A 22602-nucleotide genomic window follows, 5' to 3' on the forward strand; every position below is an offset into this window, starting at 1 on the left:
AACAATCGGAATCAAGTTATTGTAAAGAGCCTTTGTATTTGTGAAGAGTATTATATCATCTCAACTTCTTTTCTTTTCTTTTTACCTTGTTTTAAACTAGTGCTCACACAAAGCCGTCATCTTTAGTACTCTAGAGCACTGGTGGTAAACTTACACATTCAAATGATTCATGTTTTATGAGTTTTTAATTGTGATTTTATGATAAAAAATATACATGTAAATTTTTAATCCCAAAATCTTGGATTAAATATTAGATTTTTAATTTTGAAATTAGATTCATAATTTTCAATCCTAACATCATAACTTAAAAATTAAACTAATTTCTTTCTCAATCTCAAATCTTCGAGTTAAAAATTCACAAGCCTGATCTATATACACGCTAACCTGGCAAACCTTCTATAATCTAACAATAAATGAATGACTTAGATATATCTACACATTTTTTAAGTGATGCTTTCAGATATTTAATTAGGTATTCTATTATTTGGAATGGAAAGCAATTCAACAAATCAAAGGTTATTCAAATCGATTAAATCGTTCTTGAGATTTAAATGCACAACTTAGTTTCATTTATGGTATACAAAGATAAACACAGGACCATACTTCTGGAAACCGCTGATAACCACTCGACTACCCAAATGTCATTGACTTTGCCAGCCCAAATTCGTTCGCAGCAGTTAAAACGATTTGTACCAATTTCTCCATAAAGTTATCAAGTAGAGCAAATCGTGTGCAGATAAGAATTTTATGAATGAATAACTTGCTGAATATGCATTGGGAACATCAAATGAATATTTTCAGCGATAAACAACGCCACAAAACGGCACCCGCCGTTAAAAGCGTTAGCCAACAATCTTATGGCACAAAAATGTCAAAAAAATCACGTACCCACCGACAACATCGCCGCCAAGCACCGTGGCGATAAAGCTCCAACGCGACAACGCCAAAGCAAACCCAAATGCGAAATGGCGCATTTGTGTGCAGCAGACAAGAAAATATGGAATCAACACAATTATCGCCACAACACCTGACCCAGCAAAATACATAAGTAGCATTTACGATGCGGTTGACACTGTGCATGCACACGGCGGCACAATTGCATGCGAGCGAGTAGCGAGTAAAAGCTGGAGAGCAGCACAAGTTTGGAAAATAAATGGCCGCTGGCTGTGCGCGAGCACCTTCTGCAGTAACGCGAAACCGAAAAGAATTTCACGCACTCGCCATAGCAGCTGGTTTGTGACTTTCAGGTCGCTGGAGGGGTGCAACGTAACACAATCTCAGCATGTGAAAATTTGATATGAAAAGTTCAAGCGACAGTTGAGAACGTGCGATACAGCTAGCTACCTCATTGCAGCTGCGGAGTGCATATAAAACCATTACGATCACAGCAGCTGACGATTAGTCAAGGCGAAACATAAAGTCATTGCAGCACAGACGTGCAACGTCAAACCAGTGAATTCTAACCACTGCCATACGCGGTTTTATATTTGTCGCCACACGCTCAATACTATTACAACACAGTTACAGTTACAGCTCTGCTTTAGCGCTCCAATATAATACCCAGAGGAGACAATGCTGGCATCGCATGGTTTACTGCACGTGCCCCCGGGTCAACGCGTCGCCTACGCCGCAATTCACTTTTGGCTACTGTTCACCCAACTGATGAGTGCGGCCACGGTCAGTAGCAGCAGCAGCAACAGCACAACCTCAGCATCCAGTGAGCAGCCGCCGCTTCAAGCACCACCTCCACTGCCGTTGTTGATGGACACAGCGTTGACAAATTGTGGCGACGAAGACAGCCCTAGATGGCGGACTGTTTGTCCCACGGCGAACGGTGTGGACTATGTGCTTTTTGGCAGCGAATGTTTGCTGAGGCAAACCAACCGTGAGCGCCACCACTCGTACACAGGGGATGCGAAGCCCGGTGAGTTCCACCCACCTGTGCAGCACGAGCTTTATGTGCCACTGTGTCGCGCGATTAATGTACTAGTTTCCGAAATTGCTTGCATTGTTGTCACTTCTGCACTCTTTATTTTTTTACTCATTTTTCGTTCAGTCTAAATATTTCAATTTTTGTTGTATTTTTAATTTTTAATATTTTATGCGAAAAGTTTTTAGGGAAATTGCGTTGGGATTCTGCCGGCCGAGCTGCGGCCTTATAATTTGTGAAGGCAACGAGCAGGCGATTTGTGCCAGAAATGTAAACAGTGGCGAAGTTCGGAGTTTTAGTGGACTCTGTGACATGGCGCGCGATGTATGCGTTAACGGCAATGGTGAGCTTCTATTTGTCTTTAACAGTTTAATTTGGGCAATTGCACAGCATAACTGTACAACTACTATCTATATTATACACATGTGGTTGCAAAATGAATGGACGGTGCACGATGGCAGAGTACCACAGCACTTTAAGATCATTGTATGACTAGTATGTTTTCTCTTATTAATTTAGTAATGCGAATCTTTTCTTGCTGGATGACAAGCTCTTAAAGAGTTCGCATTAGCGCAAGAGCCTGTGTTACTTATAACTCGACTAACGATACAAAAATTGAAGTAAACGCTCAATAAATAATAATTTTTCACAGTCGTAATCAAATCCTATCCATAACTTACTCGCCCAAATATCAAGTACCTATTTATGTCAAAGACACGTTTGACTCTATTTCTTGTTGTCTAAATTTCGAAATTTCGTCCATATTTCAGATTGGCAATTGATAAACGATGATGCTTGTGTCAAGCTGCTGAAAAGTTCAGCTCCTACTTTTCCAGCCTCAACCACCCAAACTCCTCCACTTACAGCAACTAAAGGAAAGCCCTTTAACCTAAAGGAAAAAATAAAACATGGACAAAATGTAAGAAAAGAGATCATTAGAAAGTCCATACCATGCCCCAAGATATTTAACCCGGTCTGCGCTGAACTCTTTGGCGTCAAATCGACATTTATCAACGAATGTCTTGTGAATGCAGAGAACGTAATATTGAACAAAGGTATGAAGAAGACACACACACACACACACACAAGATAAATACCAAAAATACCGAGCCAGAGCTGCTGAGGAGTAAAGCCCATTTATCCCTTTTACAGAATGGAACATTTTCTCGGAGGGCATCTGCGCAGAAGACTACGCGAGTTCTGAAACACACAAAAATGAAATTAGCAAGCGCAGTACAGTGGCCAGTACGACTGTTACCTTCCAACTGAACGCACCCGAGCAGCAATTGAACAGTGATGTCTTGTGGACACCAAACATAGAAAACACAAACTATATGAATGAGGATGTTTTCAGTTCACATGGAGGACTAATGAGAAGCATATTGCAGTACAACCAGCCTTTTGGAGCGGGGCATAGCGAACAGTCTTCCTTGGACGCAATGCCACATAATATACGCATCCTGCCGGCTGTTAGCGATCGTGTGCCGGTCTGTAAATTTGGCGCTGGTCCAGTTTGTGGGAGTTCATCGCAATACTCGGTGCATAGATTTGAAAATATCTGCGAGCTGTTGCTAAGGAATATCATTTTAAATGAATGTGAGTATAGGCAAGTAAGGAGGGAAATATACCATATTTAAATGAAAATCTCTGCTAGTATAATTTAAATTGTATGATCCTTAAAATTATATAATATGTCCTTAAGGCTGTGTGTATTTGACAATATTTAACTGAGACACCTGAGCTTAAATGCGATGCTTGTGATTGTGATATTTGTTCTGATACAAAACAAATGTACGGTTGGGTAGTAATATCCTCAGTGAAGCATTTCTTTCTTTCTACAGCTCAGCTCAAAACAAAGCAACTAAATTAATTTAACGAATTTGTTGTTTATGTTTATTCAACAGCTTGGGTTGTGATTAACGAGGGCAAATGCCGAAGATGTGTCTTGAATTGTAATACAGACTATGATCCCATATGTATCACACGCAATGGTGTTAATTACACCATAATCAACCAATGCCATCTGGATCACGCTATTTGTAGAAATAATTTAAACAGTGAGTACCATGTTGCAAATAAAAAAATTTTAATGTATTTTATGGAACCAATAGGTTAATTTAATCGGTGAGTTCCAAAGTCCAACCAACTTGAACTACAATTTTGTTACAATCTTAATACATGTTTATATGTACATACATAAGTATATTTCTAACTACGGGTTTTATCATTTTGCAGCATGGAAGATACTAGGCAAAGGAGAGTGCACAAAAATCTTAAAAACTATTCCTTCAAGCGAAGACAATTACATCAAAATAACCCCAGTGAATCAAAATGAAGAATACTTTCCTAGGCACACCCGGAAAATTCTCGAATCCTCAACAGAAGAAGGAGCTGAGAGCCTAAAAAACCAAAACGCATCAGTGGTTACTGACCAAACGCCTTCACTAGAAGCTTTCACTGAGGAATCCTATAACCCCAGCTCCAGCGAACCTTTACTTCGCCACAATATATCACGGCCCATCGAGAACACCACACTGAAGACTCATATAATGAATTTATGGCGGAGCTCGAAAAGAAAATCGCCGTCCTCTAGAAGAAAGAGAAATTAGTAATAAGTTTAATTGTAGATCAGCTATCTAGTTTAATAATTCAAATTCTACAACCTCATAATTTAATATTTATAATTTTGTATTTTGTTTAGAAGCATAAATAAAAAATGTCGAAATTCAAATTAAATTAAACATTTCTATTTCATACACGTTACATTTCCCCTTTACGTTTCTATATTATTTGTTGCAACTCACAGGTGGCGCCCTGCAATTTCATCATTTCTTTTACCCTAAATTCGTAAATATTTACGAAATTCTCATACAGAAATTGAACAAAAATCGGTTTGCTTGCGTGTTGATTAGACGTTCTCTGATTGATCCGACACGAATGTAGGCCGTGGGAAAAGTGAGTAACCAGTAGAGCGTGAACGAACTAATATGAGGTAGTGCTAAAAATACCGTGCATGAAAAACTGCTGCTCATTTTTGTTTGCGTGTAAGGTCATCGCTATTATATAATCACTATAAAATAGAAAAGCCTAATGTCGCAAACATTGCCCGCCACTCCACCGCCACCAGCTCTTGATCCGCCAAGCATTGCTAAGAAATATCTGCCGCCGCCCAAACAACAACAATTGCCAACATGTACCTGGGCACTGGAATATCCCGAGTTACAAAAAGCGTGTTTTCTGGCACGGGTATGTGAGGACACGGCTCCACAACATTGTCAGCTTCGCAAAGTGACCACTATTCTACAAGAAGGGCCCACCTGTGGTCTAACTGCGTTAAGCATGCTTTTGAATGGTACACCAAATCCTAGCGAACTCTTACAGATTGCTAGGAAGCTTGGCTATACAAACAATGGCGAAATGTTTAGTGCACAAAACTTTTTTCAACTTATTTGTGATACTCTAAAATCGGCAAATTCTTCTATAGCCGAAGTGATAAAAACAACAAAAGCCACAACGAATAATACATCGGCCAATGAATGCCATATTACGTTGGCGGCAGCGCATTGCGAGTTACACCAAGGCCAACTTGACTGTGCCAAGGTCAGATCAGCATTGCAGGCGGGTGCTTGCATTTTTGTACCGTATCCTTTACGTAAGAGTCTTAAAATACGCGTATACACATTCTAAATGTGGAACATGTGAGGGTCTAAGCGATGTGTCGTGCGCGTACAGATTACTGACCTTTTTCAAACATACACATAAGTACATGTTTAAAATATTCTTGATCGCTCAAATGTGTTTTGATAAAATAAAACTGCTAATTATCTTTAGTTAATACCGGAACATTATATAGTCCTAGATTTATACAATGTACCGGAATGGCACGTCTGCTTTCGCTAAATATGTCTAACACATAATCTAACCGATATCTGAGCGAACAACTTTTAATAAACAGCTGATTTGTGACAACCTTCTGACAGTTCATTTGACATTCCAAAAGGTCCGTTTGACGTTTGCGCGTTTCTTAAGTTGCTTTATTTGGTGTGATTAAATTTTATTTAGTTTGAATTAATCTATAATACTTTATTTATTAAAACGTAACATTTGTATAAAATGGCAACAGAAGAAGAGCAAGTAAGTCATTAGAGTTTATTTTTTTTCTTATTCCTCTCACCTCCTTTATTCGCCTATCAGATACAGGTACTGCCGGTCAAGGAGCCGCTCGACTTGATTAGACTTAGCTTGGATGAAAAAGTGTATGTAAAGATGCGAAATGAACGCGAACTACGAGGACGTCTTCATGTAAGTACAAGTGAAAATCGTAGTCACAAATATAAATCTCTAAGAGAACCACAAGAGTTAACTGCCGCAACTGATTTGGGAAAAGATCGGAATCAAGCATCCAAATTCCCCAAATACACAAGTGAAGCAATATTTAGCACTAAAAAAGTTTTATTTAAATATTAAAACAAAGGTGTAGTGGATTAATTATTGCATGAATTATAAAACACTAAATAGTCTTGAAGCTATATGTGTATGTGTATGGTGTACGGCTTTTGCAGCCCAAAACTATTCCAATACAAATCTGGTGTATTTTGCAGGCGTTCGATCAACATTTGAACATGGTGCTAGGCGATGCTGAAGAAACAGTAACTACTGTAGAAATTGATGAAGAAACTTATGAGGAAGTATATAAAACCACAAAACGAACAATTCCAATGCTTTTTGTGCGTGGAGACGGTGTAATTTTGGTGTCACCCCCCATGAGAGTAGGCTAAAGCAAATGCTTAAAACTTAGAATGTAATCATGTAATTAAATAAAATAAATATGTGCTTAACAGTCAAAAGTAAAAAATGTATTTTTATCATTACTACTACAATGTCAAAAGACCAGCAAAACCAAATTTTCCTTAACACATAAATAGATACGATCCTGACTACAATCATTCACCTTGCCTAAAATATGGTCATAAAGCTCACTGGGCACTCATCATCGGGTACTTGGTAAACGAGAATAATCAGGTTAGTATAACATTAACTGTTACTACACATATTTGCAAATAGATATGTACAAGTATGTCTGTATATATTTATGAAAATTGCAGTTCTTTACATTGGCGCGTCACGGAAAAGCGAAAAATCTGGCAGTCTGGTCAATGAGATCTCTAAGTGATAGTAATGCCAATCTTATAGAGTTCGAACAGCCGAAAGGTTATCCTGATTGTGATTTTCTACTACCACCCGGTGGTATTGGCGGAGATTTAGGTTTAAGAGAACGTGCCATTATTGTAAACATGTTGCCGCAAGAAAATTTATTTATCTATTCGAGAAAAGGAAGAAGTCCCTAACCTTAGCTGTTCCTCCAATTATACTCTGAAATATTAAGGTTTATTTTCTACAAACTGCCATGTTATTTGCAAAAAGAATAAATGTAACCAAACTAAAGAGAAAAAAATTCTAATTACAAACTTATCGCAGCATTAAAACACGGATTTTAATTGGAACTCTTAAATAGTGATATATATATATAGGTATGTATTTATTTAGTATTAATTAATTTATTTTTTATTTTTGTTTGTCAATACACTTAGTAACTATTAAAGTTTTACAGCTTTTCAACTTTATTACATTTTATAACTTTACGCATTTCCAAAAACGGCTTATAAGCACTTCACTACGTATAAGAATATAAACATTCAGTTAAATATTGCATATATGTACTTATGTATATGTAGTTTGTTGTGTTACAATTAATTCCCACGAAATTCAGTCAATCACAATATTATAACTTTCGTTTAATTATACGTACTTTAAATAAAACGAACTTTTTAATCATATATTTATTTAGCCACAAAAGTTGATTATAATTTTCACAGTTGATAGTGCGGAATTTCTTTAGACTGAACTGTCGATACAAAATCATTGAGAAACCAATTTTTTTTTATCAACACTATTGTCCGGATTTTTTGTTTGCACAGAGACGATATGTAATTTATTATTTCTTCAAAAAAGAAATAAACATATGGACAAGGCAACTGAGACCAAATAATATTAATGTATTTTATATGCATACACTTATAATGGATTAGCGCTTAGACCGGATCTAGATTGAAGCCACTTCGACTTGTTTAAAAGTTTTAACTTAGATATTTTCAGGAGAAATAGTATTAGCAATTCGACCCTATTACATTCGTTGTGGTCAGAATTCGAACAGAGGTCCAGTATTTATGCACTCAATATACAAGGCTAATGCGATCTTGATTTCAATTACTTTGCATTGGAGCTCACTCAAGGAGAATATTTACTGACATTCGTCAAGTTAAGTGTATCGAGAAATTTAATATATTGGAGTTTTGAGTTAGCAATGGAGACAGTTGTACTTACATCACATACAAATGGAGAACTCGATACAGAAATGTGGACATAAATAGGGAATATGTAATGTACATACGTGCTCATGGTTGGCGTCTTTCGGCTTTTATATTTTCTATTGTTGCTATTAAATGTGTACACACAAATCGCTGGCAAGCAATGCTGCAACAACGAAGCACTAACACATACTTGTATTTGATCACTTGAAAATTCACAACTATCCGCCTCACGCGCTGGCAATGCACAATTTAACGAATGCGTATTTATACAAACCCAAACAAATAAAAGAAAATTCAAAATTAAATATAATGTATTCTGGAAATCTAAATAAAGCACTGAACACATTGAAATTATATTTTTATGTATTATTTCAAGTCTTATCTTTTGTTTATTCATTATTTCTTTGCTATATTAAAAATGTCTATAGACTAATTTTTATGTTTTTTTTTTATTTGAATTTCTCCTTTCACTCTATAAATGATCACTTTCTCTTATATTGCATATTTCTTACTCGCACCTTTCTCACTGACGAAACGCTTACAATTTCGTCTCTTCTAATTTAAATGTTTAATGTTTTAAATAAGTGATATTAATGTTTTACAGTTTAAGGTATATATATGTATATATTAGGTATATATAGTATAGTATGTATATATTTTATAATTATAATTTTTAAATATATATGCAAATTTTTATGTATGCACTCTAATAAACATTCACAGAACTTATGGAACGAGAGCAACTGCCATATATGGGCATATGTACATGCATGGAGTACATATGTACGAGTATACATATATAGTAATTTAAAAATTTTGTATGTGAAGACAGATTAAATACCTAATCAACTTCCAACCACAAGTTCAAAGTTCAACCACATAATTTGGAGCACAACAAACAAATTACGATGCGCACCAGCAGTACTGTTTTCAGTATTTGGAACAAACAATGCTATGGATAAACATTTTACTAAATATACTTATATTACATATCGCACTTGAGATAACTACATAGACATCTCTACAAATATTGCTGTTCTTACATTACAACTTTTACTCTAGATCACAACAATTAAAGTTTCTTTACAATTTATAAGAGTTTCTTCAATTAAGGAATCCACAATCATACATGCGAATTCATTACTGGTTTTCCTTAATCTACAACCAGTCAAAGAAGTTATTTATACATATGTTTTTGTTTTTGCAATCCGTATAATCTAAGTGAATAAAAAACTAAATTAACGACCGAGTTTAGTTTCCGCAGTCTCTTTGTAAAGTCTGACGATATTAAACACTAAAAAATTATATAAAAAATAAATTCGAAAAAATCATAAAAAATAAATGTATATTAGCTGTCTGGGATATATTTTTAAGGAAATAATATTATGTACAGTTCATAGATTGAGGATGATAGTTTGTGATGTGTGTTGATAATTTTTAAAACAACGAAAAAAATTCTCCCTCTGTTAAAATGTATGAGAATTAATTTGTTATTACGATTACTGAGTTACTGAGTATTGAATAATTATTCGTACCAGTTTTTCAACGATGATTTTGACAGGAAGCTCGACTTAAGTGTGAATGTAGCCAAATAAATAAGTTTGCGATTCAAATGGAAGGGAAAAAACCAATTTATACAAAATGAGTAACATACAGGAGCTTAAATAACTTCTGATACAGTTTTTTGAGTCTTTTCAAAATTTTCTTTTGCATAACAGACTATATAGTATGTGATAATTTACGCTACAGCACATCAAGAGTTCAAAAAGTTCGGCAATCTATGTAGAATTGTCAACGGTTATGTACTTTATGCTACCTCGATTCATAACATGTTCGATTTTTATTTTGTTTATTTAATATCTAATATTTAATAAGGAAATATTCTGATACAGGTGTTTTATTGATGGAAATTCGTTGGAGTTCAGTCACCGTAGCGCACTGAACACGGTGGCATTTTAATGTTAATTTACGTTTCACTTTCGTTTCACTCTTTTAAAATTCTGATAACTTGTATATGTACTGTATTTGTGTTTAACGTTTAGTATTATTTAGTATTACAATATGGCTGGTGGTAGTAGGAAGCTATAAATTGTATGCTATACTTGTATCGCGAGATTCAAGTTTCATATTGCATTTAACACATTGTCGGCGTAACTACCATTGGTCTATTTATATATATGTATGTTTATGTTTTGTAGAACTACTTCTAGGATTAGCAAGCATGGTTTAGTTTTGTAATTCACCTCGTTTTCTTTAAATTTTATATGCTCACATACATACGAGTTATATAAGTAAGCGCATTTAATTTTAAATATTCTTCTGTTTATTTTTACAATCAGTTCAAAACTAAATTGGATTTAAAACACAATAAAAAATAAATGTATATGGGTATGTATATGTCTCTTAACGCGTTTACATGGATTAAAAATAAAAATATGTGTATCTTTATGTAGCAGTGTGGACAAACAAAAGGGCTAGGGCAACCATATTGATGACACACAATGTCCTACACGTATTCTATAAGTTATTGGACTTAATTAAACAAAAGATGCGGGGTTGCCTTCTAATTCATAATTGTCTTTTCGAATTATATTTTGTCCCGAAAGCACAAGGCTCTGCACAATAGAGACTTTGAATGCAATTGCGAAGGCCTTTTGAATGTGGATGTGTGTTGGATGTGTGTAAGTCTATTTCCAAACATATATAATACAATATTTTTATGTTATTAAAGTAAGTAGTAGTAGTACTACGTACAATATGATAACCAACGTAGCTATTACATGTTTATATGCATATTTATCTGATATTATATAAGTAGAATTGTTACATTAATTATTAAATATTTTATATTTTATCGGTTTAAATATTGTTTTTAAAATGACTAGGATATCTCAGAACAAGACATTGGCGTACAACCAATGAGAGCAATTGGAAAATTCTTTACGTGTGTTTGCCATTGCGAAGACAACTGGAAGAATTTCACACCAGTCCATTCTGTGCCATCGATGAAAACTACAAATACATCAATTATATATTCATTATTAATTCATTCGTTTGACTATTTATTCAAGAAAACACTAAGTCTAAAAGAATTTACTCAGTTGATGCATGCATATAAGGAGTAAATACTAATTAGCAGCAAACAAATAAAAATCGTATTCGTGAATCTCAATATTTTTTCATTTAAAGCTATTTAATGTCCTTACTCACCTCTTAACGGTACTGGGTGCGACGGTTTGGGGGAGCAAATCAAACGCGCCACACCTTCGACGCACTGCTCCTTTTCAAGATCACGGTCTTTTTCCTTTTTCTTACCCAGGCGCATAACTGGAAATACACTGAAATTAGTAACCAAAAATAAGAGAGCGCATCACCTGTTCACTTACTTTGTTTCTGTTTCTTTTCTTTGGTCGCGAAATTCACTGTCATGCCATGGGACATTTCGCCTAATTGGGCATTCTGCGGTAGCCGCCAAACCTGTAGATTCCTAAATGTGCTCTTAATGCTACTCTTACCACCCTGATCGCCACTACGCGTTATACTTTTTTCTTTGGGTGTGTAATCACCTGGTCGAATAATGGGCCAATAATCCACTTGCAATTCCACCGACTCGGATGCGGCGCTCGACTGCGCTGTGGGTGTGTTAATCGAATCGCCACCACGATCACGTAGCGCGTTAGCCGACGAGGGTGGCGTTTGCTGAGGGGGTGAGATCCTACCGCTCTGGGGTGGCGAACCAGATGGTGCGTTGTTGCCCCCAGCCACGCCACCGGCCCCAGATAAATTCGTGGCATTGCAATTTCCAATGGGTATGGCGCTGGACATATTCAGCGACTGTTGCGCGCCAGTATTGCCGCCAGCTTGCGTGGCGGTCTCTTCGAGATCGAGTGAGACTTGTGGGCCCTCCAAATAACCAATTCGCACATCCTGTATATGCCAACAGTTTGTCAATTAACATTAGTTTCATATAAACATGTTTGCTGATACTCACACTAACGAATGGCACAAATATTTGACGTGAATCCTCGTCCTTGTAATTGACCATAGCCTCACCAATGGGAATCTGAGTGCATGGTCCGGCGGCGTGTAAATAACGCTGTATGCGTTGCACCATCTCCACGATGTCGGATTTATTCGCCGTAACCGAGTCGCCGAGCGTCGTTGACAACGCCGAGGCATTCACCGTCGTTACGGCACTAACCGCCGCCGCAGTCGCCGCTACGCGCTCGCACAATTGATACCAATTGTCCGAACCAAACATGGCACCATATGTCAAATCCACCTGGCTGAGATGACGCGCTATTGTGCTGCCGCTGCCGATCGGCACAATGTAGAACCGCAAATGATTCAGCCAGTCCGGGGGACGTACACCCATCAACTCGACGTAATGCCGTAAGGCTGCGCCCTGCAGCCAATCGCCTCCTAATAGTAATATTTTCACCGTATTCGGTGGCTTCGCATTCGAGTTGCAGCTAAAAGCAAAAGCGGCAAAATGAAAAATTAAATCGAATACGCACTACCGTTCGACTTACTATTTTTGTATCTTGCCCATTAACGCCTGGAGCACCGCCTTCACTTCCGCCGTATTTTGCGGTACAAAAGCTGGCTTGAAGGAGTTTGCCAACAACGTTGTCAGTTTGGGCATTAGTGCACTGCCACTTAGCGCCTCAGGGGGGCTAATTAATGTGACCACATCGGGAAGATTTGTGTCGTCACTGGCGAATATTCGGCTCAATTGATCGAGCAACAGTTTTCTCGGTTCCACATTTGTCGGCGACAGACATGTCTCTAATACTGAACGTGGCTCAGCTGTTAAGCTAAGCGTCTGCTTTTTCTTACTCATGCCCATGCCAATGGCACCACCGCCGCCACTACCGCTGCCAGCGCCACTTGGTGTATTGCTCGATGACCGAAACAGACGCGAACGCTTCTCGCTAAAAGTGAAAGCACTGCCGCTGTTACCCCCACCGCTCACTGGAGTCAATTGCTGTTGTGTTTGTTGCAATAACTGCAAACGCATGTAGTCTTTGTCGCTACGTGGAGGACTGTTCTGTGGGTCGGAGTTCTGGCCATCGGTATTGAAAGCGTTGCCCTCATTGCCAGAGCTGTCGTTCCGGTAGTCCGTCGGGCGATCTAAGGATAATAAAATGTAGGTATACATAGTATTTAAATACAAGTAATTGATAACAGTTATTCATTTATTGTCTAGAGAAAAAGGATGTAACACGAACCTCTAAAACATAACGAGGTATCCAAATAAGGGTAGTGCCCACTTACATATGTTTTTATACTCGTGTGAATAATATTTAAAAAGGGGTTAAATAACTAACTTAAAAATACATTTTTCTAACTGGTGTTGGAACGCCAATAAATTGCGTTTAACACCAATACCGAAAATAACCTTTTTTTTACCAACTTATCGTTTTTACAATTTTTGGGGACAAAATTACAAAATGACATAGAAAGTACTTGCGGTATAAATTTTTCTGGGCGATAACATGCTAACCGGATTTTGGACCGAAGTTACGTTGGCCTATGCTGCGAAAAATATTTAATGTTAACAAGCATGCAAAAACATATGTACTTTTAGTTTTGTTATAGAAATTACAAAAACATTTCGTTTTTATTTTGTAATAAAATGCTATATCATGATTGGCAATTTACCACTACGAATGACACTCGGTTGGTCCTTGCCGACTACTGAATTTAGCTTGATGTATTAGGTGTTACCACCATCTTTCTTTATAATATGAATTCCCTAAAGTCCACCTTTTATTGTAGTTATAGCTGAGGTCCTTCAAATCGTAATAGTAATGGAACATATTAGTATTTTCCGTCGCAAAATAGTAAATGTAAAAAAAGTATTGCGCTTTAAGTACATAACTGCGCAAAACCCAAGTGCCTTGCAAATCAAATGCAAGTGACAATAAATACGAGTAACAATATCATTAACCATGTCGCTTCAAACGGTATTTGCTCTTTTGAATAAAGGCCGATAGAACATCTGAATTTACAGAAATAATTCCTTTCATTTGCGATCGTGTCTCAAAACTAAATCTTTCTTCAAGTCGACAAACTTATCAACATTATGGGATAACAGATAAATGCATGAAGAGCCAAATTACTATTACATAAATAATATTTTTCAATTTACGTATTTCTGCACATGTAATTATCAGTATTTAACAAAAATACACGGTTGTCAGTTCATATTGGAAATGAGAATTCATAAAATAGTACTCTTTATTTTGACATAAAAGAAAAGGAGCATCAAAAGAGTATTTTTTGGGTTGCTGTTCGCGTATTTTAGAGCTATGATATAAGATCTAAGCTCCTCATACTAAATAATTATTCAAGGAAAACTGTATTACACACACTTACTCATAAATGACAGTTAATAAGTACGACAATAAACGAAATTACTTGTTTATAAAGAAGTTAGTAACATGACAGCAAGCAATAAGTTCTACTCACAAGGAAAATAATAAATTTATAAAGTACAATAATAAAATTATTTATTGTGAATACAATAAACCTGACCAAGAATTGCATTGCTGATAATGGAGAGCGAAAAAAAATACTTTGAATTTCCTAATCTTCCCTGGTATGTTAAATGACGAGCCAATAAGACATTGATTACTATTTTGTAATTTCTCAAGCCTTCGATACGCTATAAACCTGAGCCGTCAGTACAGACTCCAAATATATATATGTATATAGACTCCAAAAATATATATATATATATATATTGACTTAGGAAAGAAACTTACTGACTCCTGATTCGAAATTTCGCATTTTCTGCACACACTGCAGTTTTGCTTTCTAGGAAAACTTATTTAAAGTCGCTAAATGTTTTTTATGAACTCATTACATAATTTTGGTTTATTGCACATTTTCCTTCAAATTTTGTCGCTCGACCATCAGCAGCATATACATACGCTCCAAATTACTCGTACGTAGCAAATGAAACAGAATTCAACAGATAAAAGTGATAGGATTCTAACAAAGGGCGAACATTCATTTAATTTCGTGTGGATTAATAATTTCGAAAGTAAATAGGTGGGATGAACGAATATTCATTAGGTGTAGAGGGGTGTCTTTGTTATGTTGAGTGTACACTTGCAAAAATAAAATAAAATAAAATAAAATAGCATAATAATTTAGGAACTCAAGAAATAATATAACAAATAGGAAGCCAATATTGTAATAATAATCAAAAAGTAGTATTTATATTCAGCAAACGAAAAAGGAAACATAAAGAAAGAATTAAACGAAAGGCGTGTAAGGCAAATTGTGATTGGGTACTTTAAGAAATTCAATCATTCATATTGCAAAGGAAATCAAGTAGATAGATACAGAATAATTAAAAAATTAACAAATTTTTGTATTTTGTATTTTTTTGTATTATGTTGATTAATGTTTTAGAGTTTTATGGTTTTTGGTAGAGAGAATTTACACAGACCTGGTGTTGTTGCCGAATTATTGTTATTGTTTGTTAAATGAATGCATTTTTGTCTAGTATTATCATAATTGAATGACGAATTGGTCAATTGGTCGCTTTTATCCGATGATCTGCGTTCAAAGTTGCCTGCAAAAGAAATCATTCAAGCCATGCAATTTCAATCGATCGAAACAAATACATAAGTAATTCAATTAATAATTATAGTCAATTACGCCAAATATCAATTTACATACTGTATGTTTCAATGTATAAGTATAAATTATGAATACTTAAAAACTAATGCTCATGAAAGTTAGCTGGATAAAAATACGGATGTACATATGTATGATCTAATATAATTAAAGCAGAATAAATAACAAATGGTAGGATGCTGCAAACCACGATACCACGATACTAGCTAATCACTATTGTACTTTGTGATTCACATTACGGTTACGCTAGAAGTTAATAGCTCAAATTTTAAAACAAATTGATTATTTAATGTTAAATTATGTATTTATATTTTCTTAATAACATACGTCATAGAGGTTAGTAAGTGTTACCATTACTGCACTCTAATCAAAATATTTGTATATGTACAAAATTACCGTTAGACACATTAGTCTCTAGTTGGCAAAATGCAACAAGCAAGAATAATGAAAAGTTGTGGTAAAATTAAATTTTAATAAAGAATTTATGAATGATGCTTATAAATGTACTACATACTTATACGAGGTGTGTTTAAAGGAAAAAGTGAATTTTGAATTTTTTTGAAAAGTACTTATTTGTTCATCAATATCTATTTTGTCCCTTTCAAAGTAATGCCCCTCGGTTTTAATACACTTTTTGTGCCAACGCTTTTGCCAATCCTCGAAGCATTTCTGAAATGCGCTTTTCGGCATGGCCATCAGATCTTTCTTCGATTCTGACTTGATCTCATCAATTGTGGCAAAACGTTTTCCTTTCATTGGTTTTTTCACTTTTGGGAGTAGCAAAAAAAATCATTTTAGCAATTTCAAAACATTCGAGAAAATTTAATGGCATGTGCCGATTGATATGCTAACATCCTTTGCAACATCCCTAATAGTGATTCGACGATTTTTAGGAACAATTTTTTTCATTGTTTCAATGTTTTCTTTGCTTGTTGACGTGGTCACACCTCCAGGATGCTCATCGTCATCAACATCTTCTCGGCCTTCTGTAAAGCGCTTGTACCACTTATGAACACTTTTTTGAGACAAAGTGGACTCACCGAATGCCACATTCAACATTTCAAGTGCCTTGGAGCACTTTATTCCATTTTTACGGAAAAATTTAATACATATTCTTTTATCCATTTCTTTCAAAACTCGAAAATGGAAGAGCACACAGAAACGTGTCTAACCTGTTCTGTTGTCAAAAACAAACTGTTAATCGAAATTGGCTCCTAATGCAAGTGAATGATAAACATATGTGTCTGACTAAAACAGAAACTAAATATTGATAATCGAATGTACACACCCCGCCAAAAATTCAAACTCACCTTTTCTTTTGAATACACCTCGTATGTAAACGGAAATATATTGTATTTATGTTAAAATATTTTTTGCGTCGTTGCGTTAGCTTAGTTTAGCAACAAAGTTAAAAATTATTAGAAAATGTATTACTGAGAAGTCTCCATTATTACCCTTACCCTTTAGTTGTTTTTACACCTCAACTAAGTCGACTTCAATTGCCTTATAGTATAGTATTTCTATTTCTGAAGGAAATCCATGAAAATTTCAAAATACGAATCTTGGAGCCGAAGCTCTGATGATTTGATTTTGAAAAAATTTTAAATCTTTGGATGCGAAAAGATTTATAAGGTAAAACAATGTTAAAGTCTTTCTGTGTTTCTTTTTTCGAATTTCAGAGTTAAGTCCAAGGCAAGCTGTTCAAAGAGAACGCCTCTGCCTTAGAAAGAACTGCGATTTCTCAAGGCAGAGTAATAGTTCATAAATATTAATAACAATACAATCTAAAAGCTTCATAAACACCGGCTTTAGCAGTGATATGCATATAATCGTTATCAAAATGTGAAATATATGCCATATGTATATACCAAATATAAATCGATTGTAAAAACGATCAGAAAAAAGTAGCGCAACAAAATGTACAATTTAATATAACGCAGTCACAAATATGGCACTACTACTTCGTACTTTTTTACTTTTACTATTAGTTCTTTACTAGAAAACCAAATTCGCTTTGCTCTTCGTACGGCTGCCGCAACATACATGTTATGCCAACCGGCCTTACTAATTTCATCCTTGTTCAATTCTGTCATTTGTCGGGCATTGTAATTTTTTTTTTTGAATAAGGACGAAGCTGTTTAGTCCTTCATCCTGCGCCAGTGCAACCTTCATCATTTGCATGCCCTTGTACGGCACTTGCTCACCAGTGCAACAGCTTTCAACCCTGACCGGGTTGAGGTCACTATGGCGACATTTTGTTGCTGTAGTGGTGAGCAAAATAAAGCCGTCGCCTAAAGTAAGTTGTTTACAGTTGAAGCAGCATTGTCCAATTTTCGTTTAACTTATTTATTGTTGGCGCTGCTGCACTGAGCTTCGGCAACAGCTTTGCGTTTAGAGAATATTAAGGAGGTCAACGTTCATAGTGTGAAAATATTGACAAATTCGCCCACATGTTTTGGGTCTCAGATTTCACATCTTAGAATTTTAATATTTTTGGAGGATGTCTTTTTTTCTTTCATACTATTCTGCTGTGCAATTGCTAAGAGGTCTTTTAAAATGAGTCACTTTTCAAAACATTTCTTAATGAAAACTGAATAAAACATTTTATTCTTGAAGGGATATTGTCAAAATTTGTACATAGGCTGACTTCGAAAACGTCACGGCAATTATAAGAAAAGTACAATGTTCTGTAATGCATTCGAAATATTTTTGACATTGCATCATATTTTGACAGAGAAAATCACGCTTCACAAATAAAGTTGATGTTTTTGACATTTTCATATGTTTGTTGTTGTTTTATTAATTTATACTATGTTGCGTTTGTATTTTTGATGAAACGGAAGAAATTATCTATAATTGAACTATTTGGTTTTAATTTTTAACATTTTTTGTCTTAATACGCTCGAAAAAACAAAACAGCTTATTGCGAAAGTAAACTTTGCAGTAAAAGTGTCCTGTAACGCCATATTATACAACGCATGATTTTGCAATGTTGTTTGACGCTGCATACCGACGATGTATAAATGTAGTCATACTATATCAATACATTGCAGCAGCACGTTTTCGAAGTCAGTTATACTCAATATTTAACAACGGCTGTTGGACCTCTGCGGCGTGATGCTTAGCCAAGGGCCCATGCTTAGCCAAGGGCAAGCCAACAAATGAGTCTATGGGGAAGCAATCAAGCCTTCTTAAGTAATTAAAACGAAATTAATGACTTTTGACAATTCCCAAAGACACTTGTTATGCTTTATGGAACAATTGTGAACTATTTACTTATTAGCAATGAAGACGAAACGTTTAATAAGTGTTAAAAAAGTCTAAATGGTTAGAAACTAAAAGTTATTGGATGAAGTTATGTCTCAGTGCGTTATAGGGTTATGTATAACATGTATAGGTAAATATCACAAAAATATCAGTTCATTTAAATATTTTACAACTTCAAAGCTATAGGAGTGTTAATACGTTGAGCTCTAATTACTTTTTCCAAAGCCGTAAATTTACAAAATTAAAAGTGACCTACCAAAAATGAATATTGAATGTGAACTAAAGAATCTTACAATAAAGTGAAATTACTTCAGGCATATTTCAAATAATTTTAAATCTGAATATATTTTAAATTCGAAGTTTCGAACCAGCTATGTATATTCGTATGTGTTCCTATGTCACAGCAAAATACATCCTCAAGTAGTTAAAAGAGTTCATCCATTTACCATAACGAACCATAACGAGTTTGTTGTTTTCAATACACATCCCTCCTTTTAACAACTTACCACCACCGACGCTATTGTCGTGCAGCATTATCCGCGAATTGGTGAAAAATGGGCGCAGCGAAGGTTTTGGTGTCGATCCAATTGACAAGCTGTCCATGTCGGGACCAGAATCATCGCCCTCGCAGCATGACAGCGACTCGAGCTCCTGGAAGAGTGCATCCAAATCGCGTTCGCCACGAAGAGCTGCCGTGCCACGGCTCACCTCACCCTCCAACTCCTCGGAGGCTTTGAAACGTTTCAGCAAAGCGACAATTTTTTGCTTGAAATTACGTTGTTGTAATGAAATTGTCTGCAAAAGAGAAACAAATTGAAAACGAAGTGAAAATAACTCATCTGCTCTTCATTGCCAATAAAATATGTCAAAACTAATCAATAATAGAAGTGCTATTCCCATGAGAGCACGTAGCTAAAAATTCCTAAAGCGTCACATAAACGAAAAAAAAAATCGAAAAGATTTATCATTTTAAGCTATAAGACTGTAGAACAGCGACTAACGCTTGCCATTAGCTTGGGAACATGAGAACCTAACGGTAATATCTGAAGGATATACATACAGCCATCTTTTTTGATTGACGTAAACATTTTGCTCTACTAGTACGTAATTGTTTCGAACAATTTACTGTTCCTTAATTATTTGACAACTCCAAGTGCATTGAAGTGGTTTTCAAATAAATAATTAAGGAGCTTTGAATTGATTTCCAAGCGATTTTCTAAAATTTTATGTATTTGTGTTTGTGTGCAAGTCTAAGGTTATAAAGGTATGCAATTCAAACTATTCCTCACAGGCAATTAGGTTAATGGACTTTTCACAACTTTACTTCGAAACTTTTGAGATTAAATAATTTGTCCCTCCCTCTTTGATAGATAGATAGATTAGTTTTGAGGTATGTGATGTTCTGGGGTTTCCGGCTCCATGTCACAGAACCGGCAGTTTGCAGAGGAGGCTAAGCCCGTGTTGAAGATATGCTTCTTGAGTCTGCAATGACCGGTGTAAAACGCGACAAGCAGCCGGAATTTGTTCCTCGGGAGATTGATTACGACTTTAAACCGTTTACGGTCGTAACCCCCCATTAGCAACCTGGCGTGGTTGGTCCCTTCCTCTTTCGTGTGATTCTCCTCCAGAGAATGTTTCGCAGATCATATTTTTCTTGCTTTTTATATCTTTATCTTCTTAAATGTAAGAATATAATTAGGAGTATTATATTTGATTCAGATTACTGTAGTGTCTCCAAAAATTTCTGCCAGGTGTTCTGTCTTCGGTAAAATTTTTAATGAGTGACAAAGTCTTTTTCGGAAAAAATACAGATAAAAGAAAGAACAGGCAACAGCCACAACATAGGCGCCTTTACGGTTGAGTACACTTTATTATTTTTAAATTTTCCAAAGAAGGTAACCAATGGTTGACAGATTCAAAATTCTAATGATTTACCGATTTATCTTCTATAAAAATAAGTACATTCCCAGTGACCAAAAGATAGGAATGGCTACAAGGCACCAAACGCCAGAAAATAATAATTTAATCAAAGCGTTATTTGAGGTCCGTGCTGAAATACCAAAGTCAAGGTAGAAAGCCGCCGAAAAAGAAACCGCAATAATGCGCAAATATGCATTTAATTAGATTTCTGCCATTCTAGGGTAAATAAATAAGTTTGTGTGTACGCGTGTAGAAGCAAATAAAAATCAAAGAAAAAATCACGGAGATCCCCCACAGGTCGGTGGGTACGTCAACAAATAATGCAAGACCCTTACCAATGACCCATATTCATACAAAGGTTCATGTATTAAATATACGTAATAGCCACTTCTAATAATAGGACGACCGGCGTCAGCGGGGCGACGTGAAGTGAAAGAGAAACAGGCACCAACTAACCGAAATGTGAGTGTTTGAAATATTAAGTATCAAAACTTAATTAACGTGTCAACATCACACGAAAGACCCCAAGAACATGACGGTGAAAAACAACACACAAAACCCTTGAGGGGCTGAAACAGTTAATTATATAAATTGCTTGCAACAATTGGCACTTAACACTGCGTAGATTAAAAGCAAACAATTATACATACATACATGTATATGTCTAGTGCTGGTAGAAATGGTAACCTGTAAATTACGACGGTAACCATGCTTTTCAACTAAGCATGTGTATTAAATAATACAACACATATCTATATGTGCGTATGCTTATACATACATATGTACGTATGTACGTTCACATAAATTATGTTGGCGTTTTGGCGTCTCATGAACGTTCACAGCCAATTTACTTGCAAAAAAAAAAGTAATGCTGAAATTAGTAACCGACGTGTCGCCTTTTCATACTTCCTGTCCGTATCTAACGACATTTATCAAAAGTTATACCCTTAGTGACAATGTAGAAATCAGTGGTTCAATTTTGCCAATGCTCAATTCGTATAGATGGTTTTGCACTCATCTAGCTTTTCAGTTATAATTTTTATATTATTGCGACATGTTGCTACAAAGTATAATAGATTTGTTCACTTAACGGTTGTTTGGATTACCTAAAACTAAACGAGATATATATACAAGTATATATAAATGATGACAAGACAAGTTGAAATTCGGATGAGTGTCTGTCTCTCCGTCCGTCCGTGTAAACTGTAACTGGAGTAAAAATTAAGATAGATAAGATTAAGATCGTACACATGCTCCTTGGCAAAAAAACTAAGGACGAGTACTGTTAAAAACTACTTACATCGTGATAAACACTACATTAAATTTTACCCTTAAGATGGTATGAGAGGACTTTATAGGAGCCGTGGTCAAAATTGGAATATAACCTTTATATACCATTTCGCAAAATTTTTTAATACTAAGTTTTATTTATAAAGCATAGTATTCGACTGTGATTTTGAA

At 35.6% G+C, this 22602-nt stretch overlaps 4 protein-coding genes and 1 long non-coding RNA gene across 10 annotated transcripts in view; 3 read left to right on the forward strand and 2 right to left on the reverse strand.

Annotated features, from left to right (window-relative positions):
• The first annotated feature begins 1129 nt into the window (after positions 1-1129).
• On the forward strand, positions 1130-4629 carry LOC106617718 (uncharacterized). Its single transcript, XM_036357382.2, has 6 exons — positions 1130-1924; positions 2112-2273; positions 2701-2985; positions 3083-3526; positions 3835-3987; positions 4166-4629. The coding sequence occupies exons 1-6, from the start codon at positions 1573-1575 to the stop codon at positions 4537-4539; spliced, it is 1770 nt and encodes a 589-aa protein (XP_036213275.2). The 5' UTR covers positions 1130-1572; the 3' UTR covers positions 4540-4629.
• On the reverse strand, positions 3993-4685 carry LOC118679892 (uncharacterized). The gene is made up of 2 exons (XR_004975428.2): positions 4594-4685; positions 3993-4519 (listed from the first exon to the last, which is right to left on the reverse strand). It is a non-coding gene; the product is annotated as an uncharacterized lncRNA (long non-coding RNA).
• A 206-nt stretch (positions 4686-4891) lies between these two features.
• On the forward strand, positions 4892-7416 carry LOC106617703 (actin maturation protease). Its single transcript, XM_014235072.3, has 3 exons — positions 4892-5571; positions 6856-6952; positions 7036-7416. The coding sequence occupies exons 1-3, from the start codon at positions 5021-5023 to the stop codon at positions 7276-7278; spliced, it is 891 nt and encodes a 296-aa protein (XP_014090547.2). The 5' UTR covers positions 4892-5020; the 3' UTR covers positions 7279-7416.
• LSm3 (U6 snRNA-associated Sm-like protein LSm3) lies at positions 5600-6785 on the forward strand. The gene is made up of 3 exons (XM_014235073.3): positions 5600-6064; positions 6125-6232; positions 6532-6785. Exons 1-3 carry the CDS (start codon positions 6044-6046, stop codon positions 6706-6708), a joined length of 306 nt encoding a protein of 101 aa, XP_014090548.1. The 5' UTR covers positions 5600-6043; the 3' UTR covers positions 6709-6785.
• Positions 7417-8652: 1236 nt separating the features above from the next.
• Positions 8653-22602, reverse strand: part of KrT95D (phosphofurin acidic cluster sorting protein KrT95D) — a 57135-nt gene continuing 43185 nt past the window's right edge. For 5 of the 6 annotated variants that reach the window (XM_036357369.2, XM_036357372.2, XM_036357371.2 and 2 more), the window contains exons 6-12: positions 19728-20016; positions 15764-15889; positions 12834-13434; positions 12293-12773; positions 11688-12228; positions 11512-11628; positions 8653-11313 (exon numbers count right to left, since the gene is read on the reverse strand). In XM_036357369.2, the coding sequence (XP_036213262.2) occupies positions 11183-11313; positions 11512-11628; positions 11688-12228; positions 12293-12773; positions 12834-13434; positions 15764-15889; positions 19728-20016 (2286 nt within the window). In that variant the 3' untranslated portion in view covers positions 8653-11182. The remainder of the gene's footprint in view (positions 11314-11511; positions 11629-11687; positions 12229-12292; positions 12774-12833; positions 13435-15763; positions 15890-19727; positions 20017-22602) is intronic. The other variant, XM_036357376.2, reaches the window with a different exon arrangement.

The sequence above is a fragment of the Bactrocera oleae genome, chromosome 2, assembly GCF_042242935.1.
Source record: "Bactrocera oleae isolate idBacOlea1 chromosome 2, idBacOlea1, whole genome shotgun sequence".
NCBI lineage: Eukaryota > Metazoa > Arthropoda > Insecta > Diptera > Tephritidae > Bactrocera > Bactrocera oleae.